This window comes from Ovis canadensis, chromosome X (assembly GCF_042477335.2).
Source record: "Ovis canadensis isolate MfBH-ARS-UI-01 breed Bighorn chromosome X, ARS-UI_OviCan_v2, whole genome shotgun sequence".
In the NCBI taxonomy this organism is placed as follows: domain Eukaryota; kingdom Metazoa; phylum Chordata; class Mammalia; order Artiodactyla; family Bovidae; genus Ovis; species Ovis canadensis.
In genome coordinates, this window is record NC_091727.1 from 140,017,638 (window position 1) to 140,036,094 (window position 18,457).

The following is an 18,457-nucleotide window of genomic DNA, read 5'->3' on the forward strand; positions in this document are numbered from 1 at the left end:
AGAAAGAACCTTAAATTCACTGGAACACATATACCGCATGTACATCTCCTTATTAGGCAACTCTAGCCATAGACTCAATCTCTGCTTCAACTCAGAGAGGTTCAGAAGCCATTCTTTCCCCAGATAGAATCCTTCCTTTGAATTTATAACTTTTTCACTTACAAAAACCTTGGCATCCTTATTCAGCAAATTATTCAGGGTCACAATTACCTTTGCATTTTTCCTGTTCACATAAAAAAAATCAAGAACCATTGAGTTATTCTTGCAAAGGTAGGCAGCATGAATTCCTGCTTTGAGTTCTTCTTGCTTGCGCGATTGCAAGATTCTAATAAGTAGTTCATCCTTCTTCAGTTTTCCCTCCTCCATTTTATTCATATCTGTCAGATCAATCTTCTCAAAACCACCTCTGTTAACATTCCTCTGCTACTTAAAATTCTTCAAGGGTTCCCATACTGCCTTATGAATAAAATCTAAATTCCTTAAAAATGGCATTCAAGGCTGTTATTGATAGGGTTTCAAACTTCCTCTTCAGCAGAACTGTCTCAATACGACAAACATATCTTACACTTCTCTAGTACTCACTGTTTCTCAGATTTACTCTATACTTCCTTCACCTTTTATCTTGGTATAATTTTCTTCCTTTTTTGTCCTTAAAAAAATTTGGCTAAGCTGCCTTGCATGTGGGATCTTAGTTCTCTGAAAGAAAAAGTGAAAGTGAAAGTCACTCTGTGGTGTCCGACTCTTTGCAACCCCATGGACTATACAGTCCATGGAATTCTACAGGCCGGAATACTGGAATGGGCAGCTATTCCTTTCTCCAGGGGATCTTCCCAACCCAGGGATTGAACCCAGGTCTTCCACATTGCAGGCAGATTCTTAACTGTGCTGCAAGGGAAGACCAAGAATACTAGAGTGGGTAGCCTATCCCTTCTCCAGCAGATCTTCCCAACCCAGGAATCAACCTGGGGTCTCCTGCATTTCAGGCAGATTCTTTACCAACTGCGCAGTCAGGGAAGGCTCATATTGTTCTCGGACGGGGGATCAAACCTGTGACCCTGCATTGGAAGTGCAGAGTCTTAAGTACCATACCACTAGGAAAATCCCCATAATTTTATTCTTTCTACCTTGAATTCCAGGCTCTTCTCTTCCCTATAAATTGTCTACCTGCCACAGGCTATACCAAGCTCTCAAACTACAGGAATCCCAACAAGGAATTCCACCACTTCTGTGAAGCCTTCCCTGGCACCTAGCCAGAGGTTGCTTCTACCTTCTGTAAACTCCCAGGGTATTTTGTATCACATTTTAGGGTCCATTCTTACTGTTAAGGGTACTGAGAAATAACAGCAAATAGTGAGAGGCAAAGTAAGAGGTTAATGGATGACTCATGGCCTTAAAAGAGAATAAAATTTTCACAGTTCTACAGATTACTACTTACTAACATACCATGATCTTTTCATAAAAGCAAACTGTATAGCACATCATTGGTAGCAATCTGTGTAGTACGTAAAATGACCAGATAGTTCAGTTCAGTGGTTCAGTCATGTCTGTCTCTTTGCAACCCCATGGCCTGCAGCATGCCAGGCTTCCCTGTCCATCACCAATTCTGGGAGTTTACTCAAGCTTACTCAAACTCATGTCCATTGAGTCACTGATGCCATCCAACCATCTCATCCTCTGTCGTCCCCTTCTCCTCCTGCCTTCAACCTTCCCAGCATCAGGGTCTTTTTTAGTGAGCCAATTAGCTGCTTACTTACAAATCCTTTTACCTTGTAAAAGACTAACATTGTCACATGAATTAAAACTAGGATTGGGATGAGGATAGGGCAACGAAGGCCTTTGCTAAAAGGACAAACTCAAAGTCTCAGATCACCACAAAATAAGTCTCGCGTTCAATCAACACACATTTGACACACAGACACAGGCAAACCTCACCTCTACCACCAACACCATTTCACTAGGTGTTTGGTAGAGACTGGGCTAAAGCACAGAGCAGTAAAATACGTACAGAGAAATATCATCCTGTCAAAGGGTTGTTAAATTATTGTCCTGAAAAGCTATGGATATATTAGTCTTTACAAATTAATAATAATAACCACCAATACCAAAACAATCACATTTCTTTTCCATGTATTAAAACATAATAATACCATCATATATTCTCTGTGCACCATTCTCAGAGAAAGCCCTAAACATATCCAACCTTTAAATTAAATTTGGTTGATAACTCTGCAGCACAGAGAAAAACCACTTTATGTGTAGAAACCTGGAACACAGAATGTTTATGTCATTGATGAAGGTAAGAAAAGCATCAGGGTTTTCTTATTCCCAATCTAGGGCTTTATTCAGTGGACTAGGAAGAATAGCCAATTATCAGGGTAATGTGTGCATAAGTTTTTTTTTTTTCTTTTAAGTAGACATTTCAGAGGTTTAATAAAAGTGATGCAGAAAAAAGAAACCAACAGGAGATTCCAAAGGAAATGATTGATAGTTTTTTTTCTTTTTTGGCAAAGTAGTGTTTCTGCTTTTATTTATTTGTTTTAATTTATTTTAATTGGAGGTTAATAACTTTCCAATATTGTGGTGGTTTTTGCCATACATTCACATGAATCAGCCATAGGTATACATGTGTTCCCCATCCTGACCCTCCCTCCCAACTCGCTCCCCATCCCATCTCTCTGGGTCATCCCAGTGCACCAGCCCTGAGCATCCTGTATCCTGCATCAAACCTGGACTGACAATCTGTTTCACATATGATATTATTATACATGTTTCAATGTCATTCTCCCAAATCATCCTACCCTCGCCCTCTCCCTCAGAGTCCAAAAGTCTGTTCTTTATATCTGTGTCTCTTTCTGTCTTGCATACAGGGTCATTGTTACCATCTTTCTAAATTCCATATATAAGCATTAGTATACTGTATTGGTGGTTTTCTTTCTGGCTTACTTCACTCTGTATAATAGGCTCCATTTCATCCACCTCATTAGAAATGATTCAAATGCATTTTTTAAATAGCTCAGTAATATTCCATTGTGGATATGTACCATAGCTTTCTCATCCATTTGTCTGCCAATGGACATCTATGGTTCCATATCCTGCCTATTGTAAACAGTGCTGCGATGAACACTGGGGTACCTGTGTCTCTTTCAATTCTGGTTTCCACTGTATGTATGCCCAGCAGTGGGATTGCTGGGTCATATGGGAGTTCTATTTCTAGATTTTTAAGGAATCTCCTAACTGTTCTCCATAGTGGCTATACTAGTTTGCATTCCCACCAACAGTGTAAGAGGGTTCCCTTTTCTCCACTCTTTTCAGCATTTATTGTTTGTAGAGTTTTTGATGGGAGAAGGCAATGACACCCTATTCAGGTACTCTCGCCTGGAAAATCCCATGGATGGAGGAGCCTGTTAGGCTGCGGTCCATGGGGTCACTAACAGTCAGACACGACTGAGCAACTTTACTTTCAGTTTTCACTTTCATGCATTGCAGAAGGAAATGGCAACCCACTCCAGCGTTCTTGCCTGGAGAATCCCAGGGACGGGGGAGCCTGATGGGCTGCTGTCTATGGAGTCGCACAGAGTCGGACACGACTGAAGCGACTTAGCAGCAGCAGCAGACTTTTGGATAGCAGCCATTCTGACCAGCGTGAAATGGTACCTCATTGTGGTTTTGATTTGCATTTCTCTGATAATGAGTGATGTCGAGCATCTTTTCTTGTGTTTGTTAGCCATCTGTATGTCTTTTGAGAAATGTCTGTTTAGTTCTTTTGCCCATTTTTTGATTGGGTGGCTTATTTTTCTGGAATTGAGCTGTAGGAGTTGCTTGTATAGTTTTATAGTTTCTGAAATGCAGTAATGAAGGAGAAAGGAAAATTTTATAGAGTAGAAGGATAAAAGAAAAGGAGGAAAACAGGAAACAGAAATGGGGAAAAACTGAAGACTTTCGTTTCAGTGTTCTATTCTGAGCATGAATTCTGAAGTTAAGCAAATCAGTAAGTTTGGTGAGGAACCTGAAGCCAGCAAAGTTAAAGATATTCAAACATACAAAGTCAAGCCAGTTCGGAGAGAATATTACCAAGTGAACAGAACACTGGAATGCCATGAGGCCTAGGTTCCAATCCTACCCAAGCCACTTAATCGCTAGGTGATATTGACAAGGTATTGAAACTCTAAGGCCTCAGGTTTCTCATTTGTAAAATAAGATTGTACAGAACATCTGAAGCCTGTTCCAGAACTAACAGCATAAGACACAGTATTTCAAAAGACAGTATCACACCCAGCTTTGCAAACTTTTCAAAGCCTATAAAGGTAGCTAGATTTGGCACTGCTTTTAATATCAAGGAACTGATGGAATCCAGAATCTAAATTCTAGATCATGAATCTGGTCCTATCACTTCATGGCAAACAGATGGGGAAAATGTGGAAACAGTGTCAGATTTCATTTTCTTGGGTTCTAAAATCAATACGGACAGAGCCTGCAGCCACAAAATTAGTAGATGCTTGTTCCTTGGAAGAATAGCTATGCCAAACCTAGACAATGTTTTAAAAAGCTGAGATATCACTTTGCTGATAAAGGTACAAAAAAAGTCAAAACTATGGTTTTCTTGTAGTCATGTATGGATGTGAGACCTGGACCATAAACAAGGCTGATCACTGAAGAACTGATTCTTTTGAACTGTACTATTGGAGAAGATTCTTGAGAGTCCCCTGGACTGTAAGGAGATCAAACCAGTTTATTTCCTAAGAAAATCAGCCCTGAATACTCATTGGAAGGTCTGATGTTGAAGCTGAAGCTCCAGTACTTTGGCCACCTGATGCGAAGAACTGACTCATTGGAAAAGACCCTGATGCTGAGAAAGATTGAAAGTGGGAGGAGAAGGGGACAACAGAGGATGAGATGGTTGGATGCATCACTGACTCAATGGACATGAGTTTGAGCAAGCTCTGGGAGTTTTTGATGGACAGAGAAGCCTGGCGTGCTGCAGTCCATGGGGTCACAAACAGTCAGACATGACTTGGGAACTGAACAACAACAACAGAATCTAAATTCACTTGTATTCAACCAACCAAATTTAACACAATAATCATGACAAAGAAATTCTAGAGTATAATGTATGTAAGATAAAGGAGGGTGGAAGAGAAAGACTAAAGATAAAGGAGGAGAAAGAATGAGAGAGAACTCTGAGAAAAGGAATGGTTTTTTAAGAAAAAAACAATAAAGAAGTTATCAAGGGTGTGTGTTACTTGAAACTAAGGCACTTGACCACCAGTCTTAAGAACCATGGGTTCTGAGTAAGAAAAGACCTTCTTTGTTGATGTTGAATGGTAGAAATAGCTAGAGAAAGAACCTCTTTTGTTTAGGGTCACTTTCTAACCCAGATCTTCACAACTGTACCGTCAGTCCCTCAGTATTGGGACACAAAAAATTAATAAAGTCACATAACAATATACAGAAACTTGGAAGCACTCCATTTGGTGACATCTTCTGAAAACATCTGTGAAAGATAATGCCACCAATTGTTCTATAAAGTAGACAAATGAGTCACAAATAAATACCAAAGAAGATAAGTTGTCAGTTAATTTGTACAGTCATCATATACCTGGAAAATACCTGACTTTTCAAACATCATTTGTCTGTAAGAATGTTTTTGTTAAGCTGCCACTAATCTTTGTAGTCTTGCCAAATGCTTAAAATGAATTTATCAGAGCAAACAGCATCTGGCTAAATGAATCATAGGCAGTTATCAACTATTTTGGTGAAAATCAACTGTAGAAATGACCAAAGTTGGGGAAAAGTTAAAAAAGGCAGTGATTCTAACTCAACCAGTAATTTCATACAAATAATCACAACGCAGGCCGACGTCAGTGTTACAAATAATACTGTTTGCCATTCAGGCCCCAGCATATAGCTGTTCTGACTGCCAGCAGAGTGAAGAAGGCAGTCAAGGCATTTCACTAACAGAGAATGAAATAATGCAGTCCCTTTGAAAAAAATTCAGTTATTTGTGAATTTCTTAAAAGTAGGGCTCAGAAGAGCTTTGTATATATATATTTGTCCCCTTTGGTTTTCACCGGTCAAATAACACTTTATATTTTCCTATAATGCCAATCAGTATAGAGCTATGGCACTACCTATTGTGACATTACTTAAATGCCGATAGCAAATGACAGCCTATTAAATAGTGGAAGAACAAGATTTTTTTGTTCAAGGAAATGTGAATGATTCTTTTCTCCAATAGTACCTACTGAGACCATAATGATATAAAAGGTGGCAGTGAATTGGAAGTCTTAAACTTGTTAGAACTTGTTTTTAATCAAATGGAAATAGATTCATAATGCAATGTGTGCACATGACTATCTTGAGTAGCAGTAGGATTGTGGGTATTAACAACATTCTTTCATCCAAGTGGCCAAAAGCTGGGATAATGAGTTACCAGAATCTGGTTAGATATGCCCCTCAGAATATTCAAAAGAAATTGTTTTCTTCACTCTCTCCTTCCTTTCCTCCTTTTCAGAAATGCATGCTAGCATAATAGTGTATTCTGACTGATGGAGTCCCCTCTAAGTCACTAGGAAGGAATGTCACTCAGTCGTGTCCGACTCTTTGCGACACCATGGACTGTAGCCTACCAGGCTCCTCTGTCCATGGGATTTTTCTAGGCAACAGTACTGGAGTGGGTTGTCACTTCCTTCTCCAGCGGATCTTCCTGACCCAGGGATCGAACCTGGGTCTCCCACATTGTAGACAGACGCTTTACCGTCTGAGCCACCAGGGAAGTCCTCTAAGTCACTAGTCTCTAAAGAAAGCCAGGAAAGGGGGAAGCGGGAGCGGGGGACGCAGTGAGGGAGAAACAGCTCTATAATGTTGCCTGTTCATGTCAGCTCAAACTGGTTCAGGTTCTTCATCTTAAAAAATGCTTTAAGAGGTTGTTCTAATTTGGAACTTAGAAGGCAGGATCAGTCAAAAATAATTAAAACAACACTGAAATCAATTATGTGTAGTTTATGTGCATTTTAAACAGATACCTACACTTTGAAGCTTAACTCCAGGAATTGGGTTTCTAAAGATTCCCACTTTGGGTTAATTTATTATTTAAAATTTTATTATTGTCTATGAAAACAGCAAAAGGAGAGTGAAAAAGTTGGCTAAAAGCTCAACATTCAGAAAACTAAGATCATGGCATCTGGTTCCATCACTTCATGGGAAATAGATGGGGAAACAGTGTCAGACTTTACTTTTTTGAGCTCCAAAATCACTGCAGATGGTGATTGCAGCCATGAAATTAAAAGACGCTTACTCCTTGGAAGAAAAGTTATGACCAACCTAGACAGCATATTCAAAAGCAGAAACATTGCTTTGCCAACAAAGGTCCATCTAGTCAAGGCTATGGTTTTTCCAGTAGTCATGTATGGATGTGAGAGTTGGACTGTGAAGAAGGCTGAGCGCTGAAGAATTGATGCTTTCAAACTGTGGTGTTGGAGAAGACTCTTGAGAGTCCTTTGGACTGCAAGGAGATCCAACCAGTCCATTCTAAAGGAGATCATTCCTGAGTGTTCTTTGGAAGGAATGATGCTAAAGCTGAAACTCCAGTACTTTGACCACCTCATGAAAGAGTTGACTCATTGGAAAAGACTCTGATGCTGGGAGGGGTTGGGGGCAGGAGGAAAAGGGGACAACAGAGGATGAGATGGCTGGATGGCATCACCGACTCAATGGACATGGGTATGGGTGAACTTCGGGAGTTGGTGATGGACAGAGTGGCCTGGCGTGCTACAATTCACTGGGTGGCAAAGAGTCGGACACGACTGAGTGACTGAACTGAACTGAATAAATGCTTAATATATGCTGCTGCTGCTAAGTTGCTTCAGTTGTGTCCGACTCTGTGTGACCCCATAGACAGCAGCCCACCAGGCTCCCCTGTACCTGGGATTCTCCAGGTAAGAACACTGGAGTGGGTTGCCATGTCCTTCTCCAATGCATAAAAGTGAAAAATGAAAGTGAAGTCACTCAGTCATGTCCGACTCACTTAGCATTTGCAAATACTTAATCCACAACTCTCATGGTTGTCAAAAAGGTACATAAATATAAATCTAAAATGATAGAGATTTTCATAGGGAAAACATATACTTGTGGATTATCTACTGTATACATCATGCATTCTAATAGTGTATCAGAGCAACTCAAGATCTCACACAGTTACAACTGTGTTCTGGCATGAGGTCGTCTCTTGTGATACAGAAATAAAGCTAAATGGAGGAGACTATCCTTTTAGTTGTGGTATTCAGGGAGGCCTACTTGGAGGAGATGGCAATTTACCTGAACCTAAAATGATGGATGGACAGAAGAGCCTGGTAGGCTACAGTCCATGGGGTCACAAAGAGATGGACATGACTGAGCGACTTCACTTCACTTCAAAATGATGGATGAGATTTAGATTTTCAAAGAAATCTAGATAGAGAATATCATACAAACAAAAGGAAAAAAGTGCAATTGTGAACAGTGAATAGAAGGTAATTCAGTTCACCTGGAGTACACAGTCTGGAGTGAGAATTTTTAGGAGACATTCTAAACTAGAGGACTGCATCTTCAAACCACAATGGATTTTGATTGTTAAAGAGCAGTATGGTAAGTTCTATGCATATGTAATAAAAAGAAAAAAGTCCCCATCAGGTATATCTGTTAAACTCTTTGTTTGAACTCTTTTCTCATCATCTAAAATAATAATTTTAAAAAAGCTTTATATTTCCTGTGACTTTTCAGACAATGCATTCTTACTGGGAAACATAGGCTATATAAAAAGGAAAAGAATATTTTCTCTTACTAATGCTTTAGTAAAAACAAAGTTTGAAAAAGAAGGTGAGAGATGCAGATGTTTCTGTGAGCAGTAATAATACCCAAGTTATTAGGCATTTTGAAAATCTAACCTGAGAAACTACTCCTGACTGTCAACTGAGTTCCTAAGTAAAACGGACATCAGGTAAAACATCATCTCCACAGTCCCTTTTACTGGAAATCACAACAGAAGCTTCAGAAAATATTTTTTTTGAACTTTTGTTTTATATTGGAGTATAGCCAATTACTATAGCTTCAGTTCAGTTCAGTCACTGAGTCATGTCTGACTGTTTGCAAACCCATGGACTGGAGCATGCCAGGCCTCCCTGTCCATCACCAACTTCCAGAGTTTACTCAAACTCGTGTCCATTGAGTTGGTGATGCTATCCAACCATCTCATCCTCTGTCATCTGCTTCAGATGCACAATAAAGGGCTTTAGCCATATGTATACATGTATCCATTCTCCTTCAAACTCCCCTCCTACCCAGGCTGCCACATAACACTGAACAGACTTCCCTGTGCTATACAGTAGGTCTTTGTTAGTTATCCATTTTAAATATAACAGTGTGTATACATCACATTCCTCAAGATAGTAAACAAACTACAAATCTATAGAGATGAAGTATCTCAAGGTGAAGAAAAAAAATTAATCTTTGTATTCAGAAATTTGACTCCTCTCCAAATGAATTTAAAAATATTTTTAAATTCTAGAAATCTATTTTAAACCATGTATTCCATAAGCCATCAGTATAACAGGAACAGAAGTTCCTCACCTATAACACAAGCATATATATATATATATGTATACATATCTAAATGGGTCTGGACTGGATTTAATCTGGGATTGGACTTTAGAATGCATGTGCAGAGTTGCTCAGTTTGCGAACCCATGGACTGTTATCTGCCAGGCTTCTCTGTCCAAGGGGTTTTCCTGGCAAGAATACTGGAATGGGTTGACGTTTCTTCCTCCAGGGGATCTTCCTGATCCAGGGATCAAACCCAAGTCTCCTGCATCTCCTGACTGGCAGGCAGATTCGTCCCATCTGGGAAGCCCTCTAGACTGCATATAAAGTTTATATTTTCACCTATAAGATATATGGTATAATAAAAGTTGTGTGACCTATAATTCAGTGAAAGTTAATTTCTGATTTAAAAATTGCGATAAATACAAACAACAGCTTTGGATTCCATCCACGTCTCTTCTATGGATGGGACCACTTCCTGTCCTCTTCTTGCCTACAGTCTGCTGCTTGACACATCTCCTATCCCCAGAAACCTTTCCAACTGTTTCTATGGCAGCAAGTCTTCTTATGTTCTCTCTCTGTATGACATGGTTTCCAAACTTACCATCATCAGAATATTTCACTTTTGGACCTGTTCCAGTGAACTAATTGTTGAAACTGTTAATAATATGTCAGTGAAATTCAGAGAACAAGACGGCAGAGGAGTAGGTGGACGTGGAGTACGTCTCTCTCCATGGATACATCAGGAATACACCTTGAGACACAGAAGTGCTTGCAGAACACCAACTGAGAGTGAAGGAGGAAACAGAACAGGCTCTGTCTTGAAAGCAGGACTCCATCTTGGGCCGGACTATGGACTTTGAGCTATGTGCCCAGTATCTATGGAAATGACATACCAACTGGAAAACCAGGCCCCTGGAAGGAAGAGCCCCGCGGCTCTTCATTGCCTAAAAGAATACCCTAATTATCTGTGTGACTGAATAGAATACATTCTATTATGCTCACTGGGGTATGACCCCAGGCCTATTGATAATTGTCCACTGTTAGGGGTCACAAAGAGTCGGACACGACTGAGCAACTGAACTGAACTGAACAGAACTGAATGTAGGCTTAAGGCATATGAATCATGGGTTAAGTTTGATTGTGTCTTTCTTTTTCCTTTGTTCAGACTAGTTTCAGGGAACCTTATACACTTAGGGTATATAAGGTTTTCACAAAAACTGGTCAGGGTCCTTGGCTAAGAGGAGACTCTGCCTTGGGCCGTCCTTGTAATAAACTGTACTCCACTATCTGCATTGTCCTTCTGAGTGAGTTTGTTTCCCGGAATGCGTGACTACAACAAGAGCAGACAGGCGTACCTGACCACTGGAAAAGAATATATAGAACCATGCAAAACTCGGTAGGACGAAGGAACTAGGAGGAAAAACAGGAGTGTTAGCAGGACTGGACCTGCCCTTGGTGGATGGGAGAATTGAAGCAGGGCTCCGATCCCCACATCAGGGCAGTTGCCTGAGTCAGAGGAGAAACACTTAAGGCTGAGAGTGAAACCACTGATCAGTGGCAGCCTAAATGGAATAAGAATCAGACAGTCCTTGCCTCAGCCATACATACCCGGATAGGAACATTGGTCCCGTGGAAGGTGCAACAGCTGGGAGCTGGAGTTTAGGGATTGTGGAGCAATCCCAGGACAAGGGCTGATGTTGACAGCAGAGAGACCGATTGAGGGGATGTGAGGGAGGAGATTGTAGTGGGAAATGCCTGTGGAGGAAAGCCAGGCAACCATGGAAGCAAGGTGATACTGCTGAGTCACACATAAGGGGTGGAGCCATCACCATAGCCTCTCTCTCCCTAAGCACCAGCATCAGCAGCTGAACAATAGAGAGGCTAGCCCATCAAACGGCTAACTGAACTACAGAGTAGGACCCCACCCAGGGTGCCCCTTTAAGTGCCCGGCACACCGAAAAACAGAGAAGGACTCCAAGCAGGGGAACCCTCTAAGTGCCTGAATGGGTGGAGCTACAGAGAAAGACTGGCCAAAGAGGCCTTCTGATCGCCAGCTACAAGCAGCTTGAAAACATACTCTGATATAGCAATAACTGCGGCAGAGCCAGTCCATATCCCTGTACATTTGGTGCTGCCAGGGTCCCTGCAAGCCAGGCAGCTGCGCTACCTTCATGCTCAACTCTCACTGGGGCAGAGATGCCACAGGCAAAAAAAGTCCTGTGTCTAGGCACGCAGGTTTGCTTTGGTAGTGTCCAAATCTTTGTGACCCTGTAGACTATGGCCTATCAGGCTTCTCTGTCAGGGAGGGGGTTTCTCCAGGCAAGAATACTGGACCATATTGGCCAATACTGGTTGCCATTCCCTTCTGCTGCTGCTGCTGCTGCTAAGTTTCTTCAGTACTGGTTCAGTTCAGTTCAGTTCAGTCACTCAGTTGTGTCCAACGCTTTGCGACCCCGTGAAACGCAGCACGCCAGGCCTCCCTGTCCATCACCAACTCCCGGAGTCCACCCAAAACCATGTCCATTGAGTCGGTGATGCCATCCAACCATCTCATCTTCTGTCGTCCCCTTCTCCTGCCCTCAATCTTTCCCAGCATCACGGTCTTTTCCAGTGAGTCAGCTCTTTGCATCAGGTGGCCAAAGTATTGGAGTTTCAGCTTCAACATCAGTCCCTCCAATGAACACCCAGGACTGATATGCTTTAGGATGGACTGGTTGGATCTCCTTGCAGTCCAAGGGACTCTCAAGAGTCTTCTCCAACACCACAGTTCAAAGCATCAATTCTTCAGTGTTCGGGTTTCTTTGTAGTCCAACTCTCACATCCACACATGACCACTGGAAAAACCATAGCCTTGACTAGATGGACCTTTTTTGGCAAAGTCATGTCTCTGCTTTTTAGTATGCTGTCTAGGTTGGTCATAACTTTCCTTCCAAGGAGTAAGCATCTTTTAATTTCATGGCTGCAATCACCATCTGCATTTTGGAGCCCATAAAAACAAAGTCAGCCACTATGTCCACTGTTTCCCCATCTATTTGCCATGAAGTGATGGGACTGGATCCCATGATCTTAGTTTTCTGAATGTTGAGCTTTAAGCCAACTTTTTCCACTCTCCTCTTTCACTTTCATCAAGAGGCTCTTTAGTTCTTCTTCACTTTCTGCCATAAGGCTGGTGTCATCTGCATATCTGAGGTTATTGATATTTCTCCTGTCAATCTTGATTCCAGCTTGTGCTTCTTCCAGCCCAGCGTTTCTCATGATGTACCCTGCATATAACTTAAATAAGCAGGGTGACAACATACATCCTTGAGCTACTCCTGCTCCTATTTGGAACCAGTCTGTTGTTCCATGTCCAGTTCTAACTGTTGCTTCCTGACCTGCACACAGATTTCTCAGGATGCAGGTCAGGTGATCTGGTACTCCCAACTCTTTCAGAATTTTCCACAGTTTGTTGTGATCCACACAGTCAAAGGCTAATTAATTAATGTTCCCATTAAAATATACAGAATGTCAAGGTTTATATTGCTTTCTTGGTTTACCTTAAATTTACAAATAAAAATGTTTTATCTTTTCCAACTATGTTTTTTATTTTACCCTCAGGGGTCTTACAATGAAAAGAACAAGGGATATAGAAGTAGCTAAAATTTTAACTATTTAGAACATTCAATAAAACTACCTGCTCTTTCTTGTCTTCCATGTTTACACATACTAAGGACAAAGATATCAAATCAAAAATATAATATTGAAAATTTTGTGATCAACACTTAAATGTGGAATGATTATTCCATCAAAGTTTAGAGATGCAATTCAAAGTAAGATGAGCCTAAGTAATTATGTTTTTAGTAATTTGTAAAAGACTACAAGATGGAAAAAAGTAAAAGAACATGTAAAGATAATAAAATTAATGACATAATATTAATACATTATTTCAGAGAGCTTTATGTTTAATGAGTGAATTTTGACCTTCATTTTAAAAATGGGACTGAACAAACATAAAATACCTGATCAAAATCACCTGGAAAGCTTGAATAATAAATCACTGTTTATATATAACACTTTTTTCTTACTTCATGTCCATATAGAATACCTAGTTATTATCATAATCACCTGAGGGATAAATATGACCATCTCTATTTTTCCAATTAAGAAATATTATTGTACAACGAGGAAATAGGAACTGAGAAGTTAAATGGCAAAACTATGCTTCACTGAGTAGATATTAACAAAGTTGAAACTAAAAAATATGTATGTTATGATTCTCATCCTTGGCCATAGTATTTCCAGTATGTGTTTCTTTCAGATACGACTGTACCAGAATTATTTGCCACAGAGTTATTATTAATATCTCCTGTTAGGAGTCAGAGATTTTTCCCCCTCTCAGTGCATCTGCTAGTAAAAATGCCAGCTCCATGCCGATTGTTTAACATGGAAATACTCTAAAGGAGTTTGGATCATATAAAATTAGAATAAGAAAATATTATGTTTGCTATTTACTATAATTTACAGCATCAACTTGCAGAATCCAAACTCCAGAAAGAGACCCAGTTCAGTTCAAGAAATGACACCAGCTGTGTAGTCCCTATGACTTGGTCCCTGTGTTCAAGCCATTTTGAAATATGTAAGAAGTGGAAAATTGAGGCAACTTATTAGGGAGATCTGACATTGTTCTTTACTCTTCCCAAATCCCCAGCCCTCACATTCCTAAACCAGATTACTCCTTACTGATGAACCCATCAGAAGAACTGGTAGTGCTAAAAGCTGCAATGGCATTAACCACCTCGCTTACCAGATTCTACCACTTTCCGCTAGTGGCACAAGGGAACCTCCAATCAGGACGGGAGCTGCCTCTTCCTATGACTCTGTTGTGGCTACAGAGAACTGGATTTTTCGTCATTTCCTTCATTCTTCTCTCTTCTCTTATTGTCCCTCTCTATCTTGACATTACTACTTAACATCAATCCTTGAACCTCTTACATCAAATATGTCCCTGTATTTTACTTCAGGAGTCAATCACATTATAATATTTGCTGTATGAATATTCACTTTTCAACTAGCAAGCTTGAATCCACAATGAGATTAAAATGAGCAATATTCCCACATGTCCTCTTTCTTGACATTGAAGCAAAGACACAATGATAACAATGACAGCAATGACAGGATCTTTGTGAAAATTATAACTCAGGATGTGCTCAGGACACATTAAGATTCAACGATATACGAGACAGCATAATACTGACAACAGCTATGGAAAGATCACCCTGAATGTTTACATGGTATAAAACACGCTTGATTTTTTTTTCTTTTTAATACTAGGGCCTATCCATTCACTCTCAGACTAAAAAACACTTTGATAAAATCCTTAAGTGACATGCAACTTGCCAAAAAACAGTAATTATTTACAGTACCATCAGATCAACTCTGAAAGCAGTTATTTACACAACGCATGGGATCATTAAGCACAGGTAAAAACATGAGGACCTTTTGAATTAATATATAATACCTTTCTCACTTTTCATCACTCATTACACATTTTAAAAATACAAATGACTACATCCAATGTGCACACAGGTGACCTGTTGAATGCATTTTCACAAACTGAAAACACCCATGTCAGCAGGATCCAGATCAAGAAACAGAATGTGACCAGCACCCCAGAGGCCCTCACATGTTCCCTTCCAGACAATAACCTACCCCCAAAATAACAATTTACAATGATTTCTAATACCACAGATTAGTTTTGCCTTAAATAGCTACCTTTAAAAAGTTTTTGAATATGTGACTAATGTGTAAAGTTGAATTGAATGTCTGCAGATATATTTTAGTTATTTTAAGTACCCAGAAAGTTTCACTGGGGTTAAATAAAGATAGCTAAGATCAGGTGGGGGTTTCAAAATCACTCAGTGAGCTGAATTTACTATGCCAATAGGGTGTTAGCATCTCCCTTGAAAAAGCAGACTTATGATAACATACATTATCTCAGGAAGCATCACACCAGGATACAGCCATTATGCAAAAGAGTTTAGGATACTGTAATGCAAAGAGTATAAGATCAAGGACCAAACTAAGAAGAGGGAAAGTGAGAGACCCCTGAAAGCCAAAACAGTTGGGGAAGTCTTCATACCTTATGTTCACAAGGGCTGAGAGAAGAGGGAGAACTTTCTGTTAGGAAAAATAGGGTTCCCAGGAGGCGCTAGTGGTAAAGAACCTGCCTGCCAATGCAGGAGACCTAAGAGACATGGGTTTGATCCCTGGATCAGGAAGATCCCTTGGAGGAAGGAAGGGCAACCCACTCCAGTATTCTTGCCTGGAGAATTCCATGGATAGAGGAGCCTGGCGGGCTTCAGTCCATGAGGAAGCACAGAGCTGGACATGACTGAAGTGACTGAGCATGCAAGTACGCAGGTGCTGAGACAGGCTGGGCAAGAATGTGGGTTTGAGACAGATGAGCTATGCATACAATTCTCCAGCAGGGATTCTGAGTTCCAGAAGCTACAGTACCCTGACAAATGCCTGCAGGTCTATAAAAAAACATTGACTTATATTGAAGCATTTAACTGAAGTCCAAATGACCATGGTCTCTGCTTCCTTTCACTGTTCCCTGAAGATAATCTTTTTAACACAGTTTTCTCTAGAAATGAAAATGAATTAGATGGTTTACATGTTATGAATTCAACACACTGGTTGGTAATGATTAGATTACTGATCAGCAAGAAAATGACTTTCTGTCCTAAGTCCTTTTGACATTTCAGGTTGAAAATATATTTTCTATGCATGTGCTGGACTACTAATAATTTGAATTCTTTTAAAGAAATTCACTTTGTTTAAGAAAAATTGGGGTGACTTGGTGACAGTAAAAAAGAAAGAAGTATATCAAAGAGGAAAATATATGAATTAGATTCCTTAAAACTTAAAATGTAATATTCTTCTAAATTTTTATAAGATATTTATGCTGTCAATATGACAGAAGACAATTCACTCAGTAAAATTATTTGAAATGGTGTGGGAAAAGTCCAAATAAAGCTGAACAATTTAACTTTTTAATTAAAATGATGGAACAGCAGCAGCAGTAGTATGACGTATACTCAATTTTACTCAGATTATTAACATCTAAGTCAAGTCAATCCTGTTGACATTTTGTAACATTGGTTTATCATCATTCTGTGCTTCTAAGATCAGAGCAAAACTCAAAGTTTAAATCTGTTAGGAAATCCTATGGGTTCATACATCTTGGGTCCATTGTACCTTGAATGCATTAAACACAGTGGGGTTTTGTTCCATAACTCAAAAGATTTTTCAATGAAATATCTAGTAGACACTATGAAAGTAACTTTTTTCAACCATTAGAATAAAAGAAGTTTCAGCAGTTAGCTAGATATTACATTAAGACAGTTGGCTGTCACTAGTTCCTATGAGACTTTTAATCCTTCAGTTCAGTTCAGTTCCGTCGCTCAGTCATGTCTGACTCTTTGCGACCCCATGAATCGCAGCACGCCAGGCCTCCCTGTCCATCACCAACTCCCAGAGTTCACTCAAATTCATGTCCATCGAGTCGGTGATGCCATCCAGCCATCTCATCCTCTGTCGTCCCCTTCTCCTCCTGCACCCAATCCCTTCCAGCATCAGAGTCTTTTCCAGTGAGTCAACTCTTCCCATGAGGTGGCCAAAGTATTGGAGTTTCAGCTTCAGCATCATTCCTTCCAAAGAAATCCCAGGGCTGATCTCCTTTAGAATGGACTGGTTGGATCTCCTTGCAGTCCAAGGGACTCTCAAGAGTCTTCTCCAACACCACAGTTCAAAAGCATCAATTCTTCGGCATTCAGCTTTCTTCACAGTCCAACTCTCACATCCATACATGACCGCAGGGAAAACCATAGCCTTGACTAGACGGACCTTAGTCGGCAAAGTAATGTCTCTGCTTTTGAATATGCCATCTAGGTTGGTCATAACTTTTCTTCCAAGGAGTAAGTGTCTTTTAATTTCATGGCTGCAGTCACCATCTGCAGTGATTTTGGAGCCCAGAAAAATAAAGTCTGACACTATTTTCACTGTTTCCCCATCTATTTCCCATGAAGTGATGGGACCGGATGCCATGATCTTTGTTTTCTGAATGTTGAACTTTAAGCCCACTTTTTCACTCTCCTCTTTCACTTTCATCAAGAGGCTTTTTAGCTCCTCTTCACTTTCTGCCATAAGGGTAGTGTCATCTGCATATCTAAGGTTATTGATATTTCTCCCGCCAATCTTGATTCCAGCTTGTGTTTCTTCCAGTCCAGTTTCTTCCAGTCCAGCGTTTCTCATGATGTACTCTGCATAGAAGTTAAATAAGCAGAGTAACAATATACAGCCTTGACGTACTCCTTTTCCTATTTGGAACCAGTCTGTTGTTCCATGTCCGGTTCTAACTGTTGCTTCCTGACCTGCATATAGGTTTCTCAAGAGGCAGGTCAGGTGGTCTGGTATTCCATCTCTTTCAGAATTTTCCACAGTTTATTGTGATCCACACAGTCAAAGGCTTTGGCATAGTCAATAAAGCAGAAATAGATGTTAATCCTCACTGTTCACCATAAACCTTTACAGTTTGGTGGCCACCATAAGTTTAGATCTTCTCCATTAAGAGCTTGATTGTTTTCAAGTTTAACTTTCTCCTTGAAAAAAAGTAAAACATGGACCAGGAAATACTGTTAAGCCCTGGTGTTCTCTTTATTTCAACTTATTTTATTTCTCCTCTTGTATTTACAGTAAACACTAATTTTCAGGTTGCTATTCTCAACTTGCCAACTCCCCAAAATGGCATGTTTTGAAATGTACATGTATGAAAAGAAGACACAAAGATTCAATGTAATAAATTTATTGAACATTTACTTCTATCTGAGCATATATACTT

At 40.0% G+C, this 18,457-nt stretch overlaps 1 protein-coding gene across 6 annotated transcripts in view; it reads right to left on the reverse strand.

The window, feature by feature from the left end:
* Positions 1 to 18,457, reverse strand: part of DIAPH2 (diaphanous related formin 2) — a 968,993-nt gene that overhangs the window by 410,354 nt on the left and 540,182 nt on the right. The window contains exon 24 of one of the 6 annotated variants that reach the window (XM_070291118.1): positions 15,338 to 18,218. The exons of the other annotated variants lie outside the window; for them this stretch is intronic. Within the exon in view, the coding sequence (XP_070147219.1) occupies positions 18,208 to 18,218 (11 nt within the window). The 3' untranslated portion in view covers positions 15,338 to 18,207. Of the gene's footprint in view, positions 1 to 15,337; positions 18,219 to 18,457 lie in introns of those variants that run through there. 6 annotated transcript variants of the gene reach the window in all.